This window comes from Neltuma alba, unplaced genomic scaffold, assembly GCF_004799145.2.
Source record: "Neltuma alba isolate B1F8T4 unplaced genomic scaffold, ASM479914v2 tig00010174_pilon, whole genome shotgun sequence".
Lineage (NCBI taxonomy): Eukaryota > Viridiplantae > Streptophyta > Magnoliopsida > Fabales > Fabaceae > Neltuma > Neltuma alba.
The window spans coordinates 1,074,659-1,091,111 of NW_021635117.1; the positions used below are offsets into that span (position 1 = coordinate 1,074,659).

At 33.7% G+C, this 16,453-nt stretch overlaps 1 protein-coding gene across 1 annotated transcript; it reads left to right on the top strand.

Annotated features, from left to right (window-relative positions):
• The first annotated feature begins 451 nt into the window (after positions 1-451).
• On the top strand, positions 452-6,901 carry LOC114754648 (DNA replication licensing factor MCM6-like). The gene is given in 22 exon segments (XM_028943441.1): positions 452-603; positions 728-877; positions 973-1,098; positions 1,506-1,668; positions 1,837-2,030; positions 2,130-2,283; positions 2,285-2,338; positions 2,419-2,493; positions 2,954-3,183; positions 3,267-3,381; positions 4,032-4,106; positions 4,183-4,323; positions 4,416-4,619; positions 4,700-4,861; positions 4,944-4,999; positions 5,205-5,355; positions 5,433-5,559; positions 5,738-5,793; positions 5,839-5,899; positions 6,077-6,142; positions 6,145-6,206; positions 6,300-6,901. Coding segments are annotated over 22 exon segments (2,643 nt in total). The 5' UTR covers positions 452-526; the 3' UTR covers positions 6,444-6,901.
• The last annotated feature ends 9,552 nt before the right edge of the window (positions 6,902-16,453 follow it).

Sequence of the window (16,453 nt, forward strand, 5' to 3'; positions counted from 1 at the left end):
GCCAGAAGAACCTGAAATTGTGCAAGTATAAGTATGATCCGTGAGTGTAACATATCATCTACTGTGTGCAATTGCACAAAATTAAATTCTTCACTATTATCAAATATATAGAAAACTAAAAGCTGAATATAATTAAATTTGAATTCATTTAATTATAATACTATTTATTTTTGAATTCTGTTATATTATAATATTATTTATATTCCTATGTGACTCCTTTCACAATTTTCCTTTTCGTTACTTATTCATTCTTATCATTTTGTTCCAATGAGAATGAAAATAAATAACACGGCAAGGAAAAATAGCATCGGGTACTGCCCCGTTAGAACTGGAAGCCCATGCCTGTGACCCGGAAACCACTGCTTTTGGCGGGAAACCGTTGGGCGCCTTTCGTCTTTTTCCCGCCAATAATACAGCGAGATCCCATTTGGAGTGAGGCGGAATCCAGATTCTAAGAATCAGGAAGAGTAAGAAGAAGCAGTATCCGTTGTGAAGAAGGTGTCTTGTGCTGAGGAAAGAGACGGAAATGGAAGCATACGGTGGGTACTTGGTGGATGAGAAAGCTGCTCGGGTTGAGGATGCTTTCCTTGAATTTCTGAAGAGGTCTCTTCTCTTGTTCTGTTTTCTCACTCTGGTTCTCTTTAATTTAATTTGAAGGTCTCTTGAGTTATTTTTTCCCCCTTCCAATTCTGATTCTAATTTTTTTCATTTGTTCTGGGAAAATCAGCTTCCGGGTCGGCCAGCAGAGAGAGCCATATTACGAAGCGGAGATTGAAACAATGAGAGCCAACGAATCCAACACGATGTTCATCGATTTCTCGCATGTCATTCTTTATAACGATCTTCTTCAGAAAGCCATCTCTGATGAATACTTGAGGTTCTGTTCTTTCTGCATTTTTAATGAAACCCCAAGTGTTTCGCGATTTATGAAATTGCCCTTCATATTCTGAGCCCAATAATTTACTGTGATAGATTTGAGCCCTATTTGAAGAACGCTTGCAAGAGGTTTGTTATGGACTCGAAGCCAACCGTCATATCTGACGATAACCCTCACAAAGACATAAACATTGCTTTCTTCAACATCCCAATCGTTAGGAGGTAAAGTTTCTGTTTTCTATTATTTTTACCCTTTTCCTGTTAACCTGTTTGTCCCCTTGTATGAACCAAATTTGGAAGCTGTTAGGTTTTCGGTACCCTCCATGTCACACGTATAGCCATGAGAAAAAGAATTTGGTAACAGGAGTAACACATATTTTCGTAGATTGTTTGGTCAGTGTGTGTATTAAATAAAAATCTGCAGTTTTTGGGCTTTTTGTTGCTTCAATTTGTTATACCTACTTCCAACCTGTGTGAGTAAATTTTCTATAGGAACCAAATTGAACGATGTACTGTTAGCCTTTCTGCACCAGTAGACTGCACACAGTGCACTGGTTTCTTCTAGGATTGTTGCTGCTCACTCTAACGTCAGCTGTTCTCATTTATTCCCTTAATTTCAAAACTTTCAGGTTAAGGGAACTTACTACAGCTGAAATTGGAAAACTGGTGTCTGTGACCGGAGTGGTGACACGGACAAGTGAGGTTCGACCTGAGCTTCTCCAGGGAACTTTCAAGTGCTTAGAATGTGGTGGGATTGTAAAGAATGTTGAACAGCAATTCAAGTATACTGAGGTGAATTACAGATAATTGATCAAAACATAGTTGGTGTAATAAAATTCAAAATAAATGAATTTTTATGCATTTTACTTTAGATTTAGGTTATAAATTATTGTTCTCTGTTATCAACTGTTTCCTTAGTTATCCTTTGACTACCACTGTCTAATTTGCATGCTCTTGCAGCCAGCGGTCTGTCTAAATGCAACCTGTTTAAAGGGGGCAAGGTGGGCATTGCTGCGGCAAGAGAGCAAATTTACTGACTGGCAGAGGGTAAGAATGCAGGAGACATCTAAAGAGATACCTGCGGGATCTCTTCCTAGGTCATTAGATGTTATTCTGCGTCATGAGATTGTGGAACAGGCCAGAGCTGGTGACACGTAAGACTTCCGATGCCTTAAATATTCTGAGTTAGTGAAATTGCAGGGTAATTATTACCTGATTGAAGTCATATCCATTCTTATTCTGTCTTCCTACAGGGTGATTTTTACAGGGACTGTGGTTGTCATACCTGATATATTGGCATTGGCGTCTCCTGGAGAGAGAGCTGAATGCCGCCGAGAAGCTTCTCAACGCAAGAGTTCTTCAGTTGGAACTGAAGGTGTGCGGGGTCTTAGGGCTTTGGGAGTCAGGGTATCGACTGGCTCCAACTCTGTTCAGACTTAGGTTTATTGCCAACTCTGTTCAGGTTAGGTTGTTAATGGATCTGTACATCTTCACATGGTTTGGTTTAATATAAGATGTGTTTCTTAATTTCTTGGTCTACAGATATGTGATGGAAGAAGAGAGACAGACATCAGGAATAGAAAGAAGGATGCGGATGGCGAAGAGCAGCAATATACAGTCAGTACATGATGCTATTTTCTTGCATGCACCTTTGTATCTTCATATGGCTTGACTTATCTTTAATTGCATTTAGTAAATGAGCTTGATTTTCTTTTTCCCTTTATAATTACGCTTTAAAAATTCTCATCCTCATTTTTTTCAGTTCCTGTTCCCAGTATTCTAGTCTGTATGTCTGCATCACAATGTTTTCTATGCTAGTAAATGAATCTGCTAATTTCAGATACGTAAATTAGTTTTGGTTCCAGTGAACAAAATGTATTCTTTGTATGCTTCTCAATCAGGAACCTGCTGCAGCATCTCTGATCATAATTATTTTTCCTACATGTATAGAACGTGTATGAAAAAAAAACTAAACAATAATAACGTGGTTATAAAAGAAGAAGAAGACTAGTGCATATTTCCTCTTTGTCTTGGAAAGGTTGATTATGACCCTCTGTTTGGCTGTCTTATATTACAGACACAGGAGCTTGATGAAGTTAAGAGAATGAGGAACACTCCAGATTTCTTTAACAAACTTGTTTCCAGCATAGCACCAACTGTCTTTGGTCACCAAGATATCAAGCGAGCAATCCTTCTTATGCTAATGGGTGGAGTACATAAATTTACTCATGAATGCATCAATCTAAGAGGAGATATTAATGTTTGTGTTGTTGGGGATCCTAGTTGCGCCAAGTCTCAGTTTCTCAAGTACTTCTCCTTTTATGTATGTTGGTTCTATTGTATCATTTATGCAATTGAGTGGCTAATACGTGCTAATCTATGATTATTAGATATGCTGCTGGCATAGTTCCAAGATCTGTGTATACATCTGGAAAATCATCCTCTGCTGCTGGCTTGACTGCAACAGTTGCCAAGGAGCCTGAAACTGGGGAGTTTTGCATTGAGGTAAATACAGTCTGTTGCTACTTTGTACTCTTTAGAAATTAAGAAGTTAGTGCGGCTGGATTAGGGTATGCTGGGATAATCTTGTAAATTCATAACTGGTTTTCTACCTTCAATATCATGGAATCTCTAGTTTATAGTGGCATATAAGATGAGCATTCCACATGCCTAGTTTAAAGTTAGACTAAACGAGGGAATTATGAAATCTATTAATTGGTTGTGCATATTATAAGCTTTGGAGATTTAGTTGCTTGAAAACAAAAACAAGAAATGGCAAGATATTATACGACATATGCACTAGAATCAATTATTGAATGAGGATTTGAGATCCTCTCAGTTCTCATGATTTTATGCTTGTATTTCAGATGTCTGTCTACCCATTCTTGATCTTCGTGTTATTTACTCTTATCTTTTGCATGATATCATGGGCAATTAGAATTTTATGTTAACATCTCATACAAAAGTGACATGTTAATTATTTTGTGTAATAATATGGACTGAGGTATGCTACCTTAATAAAGCATGGAGGTGCAGCAAATGAGTATGATTTTTCCTTTTTATAATATTATGTTATATTTTTATTGGATTGCTTGATGATATTAGGTACTATCTTCAACTATGTGTTTTCTGATACTTGAATAACTTTTGTCCAGGCTGGTGCTTTGATGCTTGCTGACAATGGCATTTGTTGCATTGATGAATTTGACAAGATGGATGTCAGAGATCAGGTAATAAGCATAATTTTTTGATTTGGTATCCTGTGGCCGTGAACAGGGAAGTATCTCATACTTGAATGAATTGAAGGTAGCAATTCATGAGGCCATGGAGCAGCAGACAATTAGTATCACCAAGGCAGGAATACAAGCCACACTTAATGCACGTACTTCCATTCTTGCAGCCGCCAACCCTACAGGGGGACGATATGACAAGTCTAAACCACTCAAAGTAAGTTATCCAGTTTCTGATAGAAAGAAAATCATTGTTCGTTGCTCCTCTCTTCTGAATGGAAAGGCCTAATTACTCTAGTTGCTTTTCAGTATAACGTGGCCCTTCCACCAGCTATTTTATCAAGGTTCGATCTGGTATATGTTATGATTGATGACCCAGATGATCAGACAGATTACCACATAGCCCATCACATTGTGAGAGTTCATCAAAAGCGCGAAGAAGCTCTGACTCCATCATTCAGTACAGCAGAACTGAAGCGATATATAGCTTATGCAAAAACTCTCAAACCAAAGGTTTGATGAATTATTTGCCTTTGAGACCACTTGCTTATATGAATTTTGTGCTTCTTTCTTACATAGCCTGATTAATGCAGCTCAATCCAGATGCCAGACAACTATTAGTAGACTCTTATGTGGCCCTTCGGAGAGGAGATATGAACCCTGGTAGTAGGGTTGCATATCGCATGACTGTTAGGCAGTTGGAGGCATTAATCAGGCTCTCTGAGGCCATTGCACGTTGTCATTTGGAAACTCAGGTGCTACATGATTTTTGAACTTACCTACCTCCATTTAGCATTACATATTTGGCTTTTCTGGGCTAAAGTTGGCCTTTTGCAGGTGCAACCTCGTCATGTTCGTCTAGCGGTTAGACTGCTGAGCACGTCCATAATAAGGCAAGATGACAATCAACAATATATACCTTATGATTTGCTTTCGCTTACGCTTAATCATCATCTTTATATCTTCTCATTTCCAATCTCCTTTATCTCTTTCTACTACTTACCATGTGTATTCACAAAAATAATTGCTTGTTTCCCAGTTGTTATGCTAATTGCTTTTTGAAGTTGACAACTGTATTTTTTTCCCCCTTGTCTGCAGTGTGGAGTCCAGCGAAATTGATCTGTCTGAATTTCAAGAAGAAAACCGAGATGACAGCTTGGGTGGTGATGATGGACCTGATAGCAGAAACGATGCTGATGATCAAGGAGGAAGCACTACAGAACAGAAAGATGATGGAACTAAAGGTGAGGTTTCATGTACCCACTTTACCTTAAAATGACCATACTTTTGAGGAATATCTGCACTGAAGATGATGAATATTTCCAGAGGATGCAGCAGATGGTCCTACCCCTCAACAAGGCAAGAAGCTTATTAAGCGATGAATATTTCCAGAGAGTTACCCAGGCCCTTGTTATGCGCCTTAGACAGCATGAAGAAACTGTTGCACAAGAAGGTGAGCAGTACAAATTTTTCCCTTTGGCATGTAAATACTAAATACGAAAGAATCGCTCAAAATGCTTGCTGGCTTAATGATCTAATCTCTTTCCATGAGTTTAGCTATATTCCCTTTCCTGGTGTCCACTTAGGTACTATATTGAAATGTTAAACTCCCATGGGCTTGTTAATTTCAGGAACTGGTTTGGCTGGAATGAGGCAACGGGATTTGATCCAGTGGTTATGTGAGCCAGCAAAATGAGAAAAATACTTATTATAAGCGATGAATATTTTCCAGAGAGTTACCCAGGCCCTTGTTATGCGCCTTAGACAGCATGAAGAAACTGTTGCACAAGAAGGTGAGCAGTACAAAATTTTTCCCTTTGGCATGTAAATACTAAATACGAAAGAATCGCTCAAAATGCTGCTGGCTTATTGATCTAATCTATTTCCATGAGTTTAGCTATATTCCCTTTCCTGGTGTCCACTTAGGTACTATATTGAAATGTTAAACTTCCATGGGCTTTTAATTTCAGGAACTGGTTTGGCTGGAATGAGGCAACGGGATTTGATCCAGTGGTATGTGAGCCAGCAAAATGAAAAAATACTTATAGTTCAATGGAGGAGGCAGCTGCGGAAATTACCAAAATTAAAGCTATTATAGAGGTACACATTCACTTTATATGCTTCCCAGAATTTATTTACTAACATGCAGACAGATGTCGCATGTTTAACGAGAACAAAACACTTGTACTGCAGAGTTTGATTAGAAGGGAGGGCCATTTGATAGTGCTAGATGATGGTAGGCAAGCAGCATCGGAGGCCGCAGGTGCGGAGCACGTGACATCAATCTCCAGAAATGACCGGATCCTGGCTGTGGCTCCAAACTATGTTGTCGATTAACAGCTTTTCGCGTTGTTGCAATGCTATGATGTGTAAGTGTGTACAAGGGAACATTCAAATTATTCAATTACCACTGGAAATTAGTAACTAATGAAACTGGTCTTTGATGGAGAAAGTAGCAGATCACTCATGATTTATGTCGGCAGTTTCCGTGCTAGCGGGCAGGCCATCGGTGGCCTTGTATAAAGAATTTGTCACAATCAAAATCGGATGCACCAACAGCCTCGGCACACTAAGATTTATTCAATACTGCGAAGAGATTTTATTGACTAGCTGTTGGTAGTTAACTATCTCGTAATTCTGTAATCTGTCACATGCTCACGCAAGAGTTGCAAGATATTGGTGACCTTGATAACGATTGTGTTTTTTTTTTTTTTTGGCCAAACTATACATACTTTCTCTAATTTTTATGTCATGTGTAGATAGCCTTCTTGATCTCTGAAACTTTACAGCAAACTCCAAACTGTCACATTTATGAATAACTTAACTGAAATTAGTTTTGTTTATTATTTGCACATAATTTAAAGCTTATTACAAACTTGGTTAAACTCGTGTGTGACTCGGCTAATTTTTTTATCTTATTGAGATAGGCAAATGTATATTGAACAAAACTAGCTCAGTGCAGAATTTGTAGAGGGCATGGTTCGAAAAACAAAAATAAAGACCAAAGGCAAAAACTAATATTAATGCAAAAATATGAAATACTAAAAGTAACTTGTCTTCTTTTTTTGTCGCACACACATTAATATTGAAGCAAATTTTATACGTTTATAATTCAAGTTCACGGCCTAATTTTAGGCCACTATCACTAGTTTTCTTGTACGCGTAGGTTGACACTTATTGGAAACTATGAGACATTTATTATTAACTTTAAATGTTAAGGGTTTATGGGATTTTACGTAATTTAACGTTTTTTTTTTTGTGCCACCCTTAGATAGCCTGTAAAAATACTATTAATGTCTTAACAATGTTTGAATATACTAGTAATATTTTAATATTTCAAATACTACATTTTATCTAAAAGTCCTCTTTTGCAATTTAATCATAAACATGTAAAATTAACCAAATGTCCTATGTGTCTTCCTGTTAATGGTTCTTCGAACTTTATAAGTTCTTCTAAAATTATTATTTCCATTTTTACGATTATTTCTTAAAATTTTACAAATCCTTCTTTGCTATTGATTGCGTGAAACAAATTGCAAAGTTTTTCCTATTCAATATTCAATGGCATTGGGCATTGTCGGGATTTACAACTCCGCGCTTGTTGGATGTTGTCATGATACAAAAATGGGCCAAAACTTGCATATGATGGACCAAGAAGTTTGGGCTGAAAGGGGTGGAATGAATAAAAAATGGAGAGGTAATGGCTACATAAAAAGAATATACGTTGTAGGGAGCCCAAACAAAAAGGGGAATACACAAATAACCAGCAAGTTGTTGATGGAGGGGTGGAGGCGGCAATGTCCTCACTACCATAAAGTGGAGATGGTGAATTTAAATTTAAGAAGCATAATCTCCGGTCCTAAATATAAAAACTAGTTGACTAATTTGAGTAGATTAAAAAAATAAGTTAAGTTAGTTATTTATAACAAATAAATGTTGTTGTTATTAAATCTCCTCACCAATAAAGCTTATTGGCTAGAACTGTCATTATTAGAAAGACTATTTTAGAAAAAAAATAAATAATTATAAGAGAAAAAGTGGATTGGGATCTTATATTTAGGATCAAAATAAAATTCAAACGAGATCTTATATTAAGAACCGAAGGTAGTACTTATTTAGAGAACTACGCATTAAGATACCGATTGGTACGAAGTACTGAAAATAAAAAGTAAGAATTAGAATTGCAATTGAAAAAATATGTTAAAAAAGTGTTTAGTACGAATGATTACTTATTATTTGGGATTAAGCAACCCATATGTGAGATTGGAGAATACTGTGGAGAGAGGTGGTTTTCTCCAATCCCACCTATATGGGATTGCCTAATCCCATGTAATAAAAAATTACTCATACTAAACACTTTTTAATGGTTTTTCTCAATCCCAATCCATACCTATCTTTTTTAATAGTTCATACCAAATGAAATCTAAGTATTCAAGACGTGACAGAAATGTTTAAAGTAACTTAGAGATACCTGAGTTTAAACCAAATGAAAGAGAAGAAGATATGGATCAAGGTCATGGAAATTATTTTCCAATCGTTCTCTTAATGCCTTCTTCTGTATTTCTCTTCTTCTGACATTCTTTGGACCTTATTTTCATTAAATCACAATTAGTATTGTGGAGCTCATGAAACATCCGTCATTTTGACATCTTTATTACGCATTTTGAAGCGCTATAATGTAGGTCAATCATTAACCAAAACTCATAAATTAAATTTTGTATTTTTATTCTTGGGTTACTATTCATTTGGTATTTTCCAGTTTTGTCGTTCAATTTTAAAAATTCATAACTAATAAAAATATTTGAAATCTCTATAAATCCTTTACATGAGAAAAATATTACTCTAGCCTAATCCTGTCCATATTGATACAGTTTATTCTTTTTTAAACTTGCTCTATTGTTTTAATAGAAATTGTTCTTTGAGTTTCAAAATTCATAACTCATGTTTTACATATCCATTTGCCTTGATATAGGATTTGTTGGAAAGCTTAGGAAGTGACGTTTGCACATAAGAATCATCATAGTCATTAGAGATCTTTTACTAAGCGTTATTTAACAAAATATTGAGCATGATATGAAAGCAGCTTAATCTGGACAGTCATGATCATGCATTTTAAAATCATGTTTCTAAGCCCATATTTAAGCATATCATCACTTTCATTAATCAATACATATCAAACACACACACACACACACCAAGGCCTGATATTATATTTAAACAACTCATGGGCGTTGTTATACATTTTACAACTCACATGAAAATAATGCCAGAAGAATTAATCAATCCACTTAGAGATTCATAACCTAGCATGGTTAGTCAGTGAAAATGAGATTTAAAGAATTCCAGTTTAAATTAACTTTCATAATTGAACTCATTGACAAGTAGCATTGCCAAAACACGCAATCAAGAACATGTGCGTATGTGTAATGGTGGTTAAATGAATGAAGTATTAATGTAACATGTGTTGTAATTAATTTAATCCGCATTTATCTTTAGCTGGAAGTTCCCTAACCTCATCAATCTAAAGTCACTGAAAATTTCTCTTTTATTATAACTCATAGTTATCCTCTTGTTTGAGACAATTTTGTCCAACTTACCATTGATATTTAGAACTTGTTTTCATATCAATAACAAAGTTAACATTTTCATGCCTTCCCTCCTTGAGAAGTCATTGCAATATAAAGTATCAGTTAGTTCATTGTCCTTAAATAATAGGTTTTTAATGTATATCACTATTTTTCATAATAATTTGCCCACTTCAACCCTTGATGACTTGTGGTTGATAGATTGAGTGATCTATCCAATGAATCAAACAACATTATTATTAATATTTTGTTATGCTACTGCTAAGTACCAACATATCCAATGCTTGATATATATGTAAATAAAATTAATCTTGGGTAACCAAAAAAAAAATCTTTCATGCTCAAACAATATCTTTTCATTAATTTGGATATTGCAACATGTACAAAATATCATTGTCAAACGCCACATTTTGATGATCATTTTCATTAGTTCATCATATTTAAAAATTATTTAAAGAGGTTGTCCAACTGCACAGAAGCTTGAGACTTCCAATTCAATAGGAAAAAAAAAAACCTAAAATTGTGATATCTCAATTCAGGTACCTAATACTTCAAAATGACAAAGAACAAAGTAAATCCAAATTGAAATTTTAAAATTAAAAAAATTACAAAAATGTCTCTTGGTTATATTTTAAAAAAGTTTGGAACCCCTCACCAGCGACCAACCGCAGCTGGCTAGTTGCCTGTCGATGCTAGAGCTCAACCACCGACCACTGGTGAGGGGGGGTGCCGATGGTTTTTTTTTTTTTGGCTTTTGCTGAGGAAATTTGTTTTTTAGATGGGGAAGAAAGTGAGGTTGGGGGGCTTTGATCCCCCAACCACGGTGGTTGGCAAAAAAAAAAATGACAGAGCCAAGAAGCTTTTTATAACTTTATTATGCAAAAAAAAAAAAAGTGAACTCATTTGCTTTGGCTCCAGTTCATGACAACAATTTATATAGGAATAATAAGTCTTGATTGTGAAATGACAAGTTTGGAATTAGAATTAACAACACATTTTTTCCAAATACATAACATATAAATCAATTAAAAGTAGCAATAGTTCATTTGGAAATAACAAATCCAAATTATGAAATAATAAGTCTTGCGTTGGGATTAACAACACATTTTTTTAATAAATCAGATGTGAAATAACATGTAAATCAATTAAAATTTATAACACTTCATCTGCGAATAACAAATCCTAAATGTGAAATAACAAGTCTTGAGTTGGGATTAACAGTACGTCATCAGATTACAATTGTTATATTATTTATAATTTATAAAAATATAAAAATAATTTTTAACTATAATAGTTATATTTCATGAAAATACTTTATCTCCATTTTATAAAAAATATAAAAAAAACTTTTTAATTAGAAAATGACATAAAAAAGAAGTTGAAAATTGTAATATTCTAATTTAGGCACTTAAGAGGTCAAAATCCCAGGAAAGGAAGTGGTACTTGATCTAGTAATCTGCAAATGTAGTCAAATGACTAAAATGCCATTGTACCATATTTTTTAAAAAAAAAGCTATCAAACTTATTATTACCATTTCATTTTTTATCATTAGTTGTTTAACGCTTGTCATTACTAGTTCATAACTTATTAATATATAACTTATTATTATCAATATATTTCTTATCATTTGCTGTTTCATACTTATTATTGCTAGTTCATAATTTGTCAATAAACTTTTTGATACAAGGGTATTTTTATCATTTAACTATATTTGTAAAATTCCAAATCAGGCATCACTTCTTTCCCTAGGATTTTGACCTCTTAGGTGCCTAAATTGGAATATTGCAATTTTCAATTTCTTTTTATGTCATTTTCCCTTTTAATTATATTAGTTATTTATTTATAATTTATAAAAATATTTTATCTCCAATCTATAAAAAATATATAAATACTTTTTAACTATACTAGTTATATATTTATAATTTATAAAAGTACTTTATCTCCTATTTATAAAAAATACTATTTTATTGTACTAGTTACAATATTTGTAATTTATAAAAAATATTTAATTTATAATGAATTATAGGTTATGTATAAAAAAATGTGTTTTTAATCCTAACTCGAGACTTGTTATTTCACAATTAGGATTAGTTATTTCCAAATAAACTGTTGTCTTTTTTAATTAATTTACATGTTATGTACCTAACAAAACGTGTTGTTAATTCCAACTCCAAACTTGTCATTTCACAATCAAGACTTGTTATTTCCAAATAAATTGTTATCACAAGTTGGAGTCAAAGTAAATGAGTTGACTTTTTTTTTGGGCATAATAGTCTTAAGAAAGCTTTTTGGCTTAGTAGTCACCTAATTTTTTGACAATCACTTGGTTGGGGGATCAAACCCTGCTTTCCTCCCTCTTTGGAAAAAAAATTTCCTCAGCCCAAAAAAAAAACCTCCACTACCTAATGGGCAGCTAGCTGCCAACAATGGCTCCATGAGAGGTTTCAAACTTTTTTGAAAAATAATAAAGGGGTTTTTCTTTGTAATTTTTCTTGAATTTCAAATCTTTAATGGGTTTATTTCTTTTTTTGTCCTTCTGAATCAAAATTTTAATTTGGGTTTAATCTATCATTTTAAAGTATTAGGTACCTGAATCGGGTTGTCATAATTTTAGATTTTTCTTTTGTCTTTCTCCCAATTCAATATCATAAATTAAACAAGATTTCAATATTTTTTTTTTCATCTTTTTTGGGGCCTTTATAGGTAAGAGCTCAAAGTTAAGCTCAAAGTTTCTGTTTGCTCAACTACCTTTTGAATTTGCAATTCTTGTGGTTGAATCCTTTTGGGCCCTTGACAATTATCAAAGCCTAGGTATAATGCAACACATTGCTCATTATTTGCCCATCAAAAACTTACGCTGAAAGCATGCTTAAGCTCTACTTTCCTCTTTTTAACTCTTAAATTTTGGATTTTTAATCCAAGGGGTTTAAATTCAATTCCATATGCCATCTCTCATAATTTTATGTGTAGAATTCATTTCCAATCTTGGATTTTACAAAGTCCAATCTTATTCCAATTAATTTTCCTTGGCCTAGAGGTAGGGCTCATTATGTAAAAATGCCAACTTATTTTCTAAAGCTTCTAAAAACTCATTGTCTAACACTTTCCTACAACAAATTTCATTATAAGCTCATTGGAAATATCGAATTAAGCAAATTCCATCCCTTCGTTGTTCATACCCTCTAGGCTGAAAATCACAATAAATGGGGAAATATTGTTGGTTTTGTTTTCCTTCCTAAAAACACATGGTTTGATGTCTTTAACAACTCTTAAACCATAATTAACATCATCAAATCATCAAGCTAGGTTTGATATTTTTGGAAAATTGGGCAGAACTACCCCTAGGGTTTCATGCTTCAAAAATTCTAACAACAACCAACAGCCATAACAAGAACTATATCATCATAATCTTAACACTGGCCAATTTCTAAACTTGATTTCTTCAGTTTCTCGTTCTTGTTCCACTTTTTGATGTAAACTTCAAGTTTATGTATTATACTCTGAAATTCTGTTATAGGCACTCCACGTGAACTATAGCTAGAGTCGTTGCCTTTGTATATTTAATACTATACATGGAATAGAGCTACTCATTATGCTGAATTGTTGCTGACTACGCCATACAATAAAAATTTCAGGAGTTCTTTCAAATTTGCTATAGATAGCTTGAAACTTTTGTTTATGTGAAATCTGGCAAAACTTTATATTATGTATTATGAGTATACATGTCTATAAGTGAAGATGAGGAATTATACATGTGTGTGCGCGCACCCGCCAGGGCAGAGATATGGGTTTTCCCATGTTTTGGCTTTGTTACATCTTTATTTATTTTGGGGCGTGACAATGTGCTACGTGAGCAAAAATGTTTTTTGATGTTACATATAATGTTGGTATCCTAACGATTTTATTGTTGAAATATCCCATCAAGTCGTTAGCAAATAAAGTAGTTCAAATACATGTAAACAAGAAAAACAAAAGAAAAGAAAAGATGGGGTGCCAACGAAATAATCTCTCTATTTAATAATTACCACTTTCAATTCTAAATATAGGAGTTAGAAAAGGGATGTACTTTAAAAATAGCGATTGTAAATACCTCTTTGGGTGCGGCGTGGAAAATGTGCCAATTGATTGATTACTCAATTCGTTTTTACCAATCGATGGATCATTCCATTGAGTATAGGTAACGACCCATGCTAATTTTAATTTTAATATATCAGACTTCAAAGATTGAATCTCTTTACTATAATTAGCCACGAAATTTTGTCCATTTGTTCTCCATCAATCTGTGCAATGCACAAGGTTTTGCTGTCCAACAGAACATACTTTTCTACTATTCCCATGTAAAACTTGCAAGTACAACCTCTCGCAAAAATTAACAGACGCCTATAATTGAATCACACACACACACACATCTACTAATAAGAGTTTGTTTAGTTGGTAAGGAGTCAGCTCATAACCCATAAGGTCGTGAGTTCAAATCTCACTGCTGGTATAAAAACTTTGTTGATGAACAATCTATAAGTACTTTTATAAACATCAAACTAATATTTTGGGTTATGAACTTTTCTCTTTTGCCTCTTGATTGCTTTGTTGTAATTTTGACAAGCTGCTACTTCTCTTGTGTGGGGCTTTATCTTCCAAATCTGATGTTCTGCCATGGGCAACTCTTATGTTCTAGTGTCAAGAGATAAGAGCATTGGAGGACTAAAGATACTAATAGTTAATTTAGAGAAGAACCCAACAAATGTAATAACCACACTACTACAAATAAGGTCATTTTCATAGCCCATTTTCATTTGTTTTGAAAAATAGAAGAATATAGACCTTCAAATTCATCTATTAAAAGGAAACAGACGAGTATGGGAGTTCCTCATAACAGATGAGTATGGACTCCCCATACTTATATGTTCCCCATACTCGTGTGTTTCTCTTAAAAATGGACAAATAACATCTTTTTTATTCAAATTTCATATTTGCAGCGCACAAATTTGAATATGTCCTAGAAATACGCCTTCTCTTCTCTTCTCCTCTCTTCTTTGTGTGAGGCAAGCTCTCCCCCTCCCTTCTTTAGATTTCTACTTCTTCTCTCCAGCGCTAATGCCAGCGACTAAGTTTGCCTTCTCCCTCTCTAGCTAGCAGCTCACTGTCTTCTTCTGTCTCTCTCTTCCCCATTCTTCTTCTCCCTCTCTTCCTCATTCTTCATCCATGCCATCTTACAACCAGGAGCAATGTTTTCTTCCATGGAAGTCGCCTTTCTTGTCCAGCTTAAGCTGGTTCACAATGCAAGATAAGTGGCATGGGTGTGTGCGCCTTTTATATTATGTGGGTTTTTGGATGTTGAAAGGAATTAATGCAATTGCTTGTGGGTGCGTATGTTTTCTATTTCAAATCATTGTTGGTAAGAATTGCACCTAGGAATTATTCAACATTAATTGGGTTACATTTTGATGATTAAAAAGCTTGCTAAGCTTGTTTAAACCTTAATGCACATAAGGTGTTTGTGAAAATGTCTGACAGAGCAATTTGATTGGAATATAATAGTAAACTTGAAATTGATTTTTTGTTTCAATGCTTCATTCTTTTTGCTTAACTAAGCTAGGATGTTATTAGATTTTTTGGTTTTAAAATTTTTTTGTTATATGATTAACTTACAGTGTTTAGTTCTTTTTTTAATTAATTAGGATGTTATTTGTTTTAAATGTTTTGACTCTTAAAATTGTAGATTGTGTGGATTCTATTTACATGAAAAAAAATGTAATTTGGTTGTGCTAAATTGCTGTTATTATTTGCTATAATATATTTTAGTTTTGTTGTATGTGTGCTTTTATAATTGCAAGTTGAATAAAAACTAGGAATATGCAAATTTTCACCTTTTTTTTCCAAAAAAAAAAAACATATTTGCATGTTCTGGCCAAAATCGCCAAAACAAACAAATCTGCAGGCTCATTTTTGTCTGTTCCATAACAGATAAATATATGGATGACAATATTCATATGTTTTAAAACAGACGAATATATAATTACTATCTTCGTTTTCTTTATCAATGTCTCTCCCAAAATAGACAAAAAAAAGGCATTTAGAAGAGACGAAAATAACATATTTTGTAGTAGTGCCCATGTTGGAATATTTTTAAAATAAAGAGATGTATTTTTAAAATAACATATTTTGTAGTAGTGCCCATGTTGGAATATTAATAAATTTATATGAGGAGTTATATCTTCATATAAATTAATAAATTTATTTGAAGGGTTGTGTTCTCATATAAATTAATATATTTATATGAATAGTTACATAGGACGTTACAATACTAAAAAGCCCTATATATTAAATATCTTTTATTTATTTAAAATATGATGGTTCATGAACTAACATATAGCTGTGACTTTTTATTTAATTGGGTATTACTCTAAAAGACATCTCTTCAAGGTATCATTTCATGATCTATATAGATCCTTCACCATCACTTCATTTGCAGATAACGCAATACAAACACAAAGATCAAACTCATTACTTTTGTCTTTGAGTGCACGTGGAGATAGAACAAATTATCACTTTGTAAAGGCTATTTGTTGTCTTTGCTTAAATCTTAAAAGTGTAATTCATATTCAAGAATCTTCATTGTATACTAAAGAAAATTCGCCAATCAACATAATTTGCACCCTATTAGATAGGAATAAGTGGGGCAAATTATACCTAAAAGAAAGCGCTACTCATGTTTTAAAGACATCATGCACTACTTTTTTCTTCATCTTTTCTTCTTATGC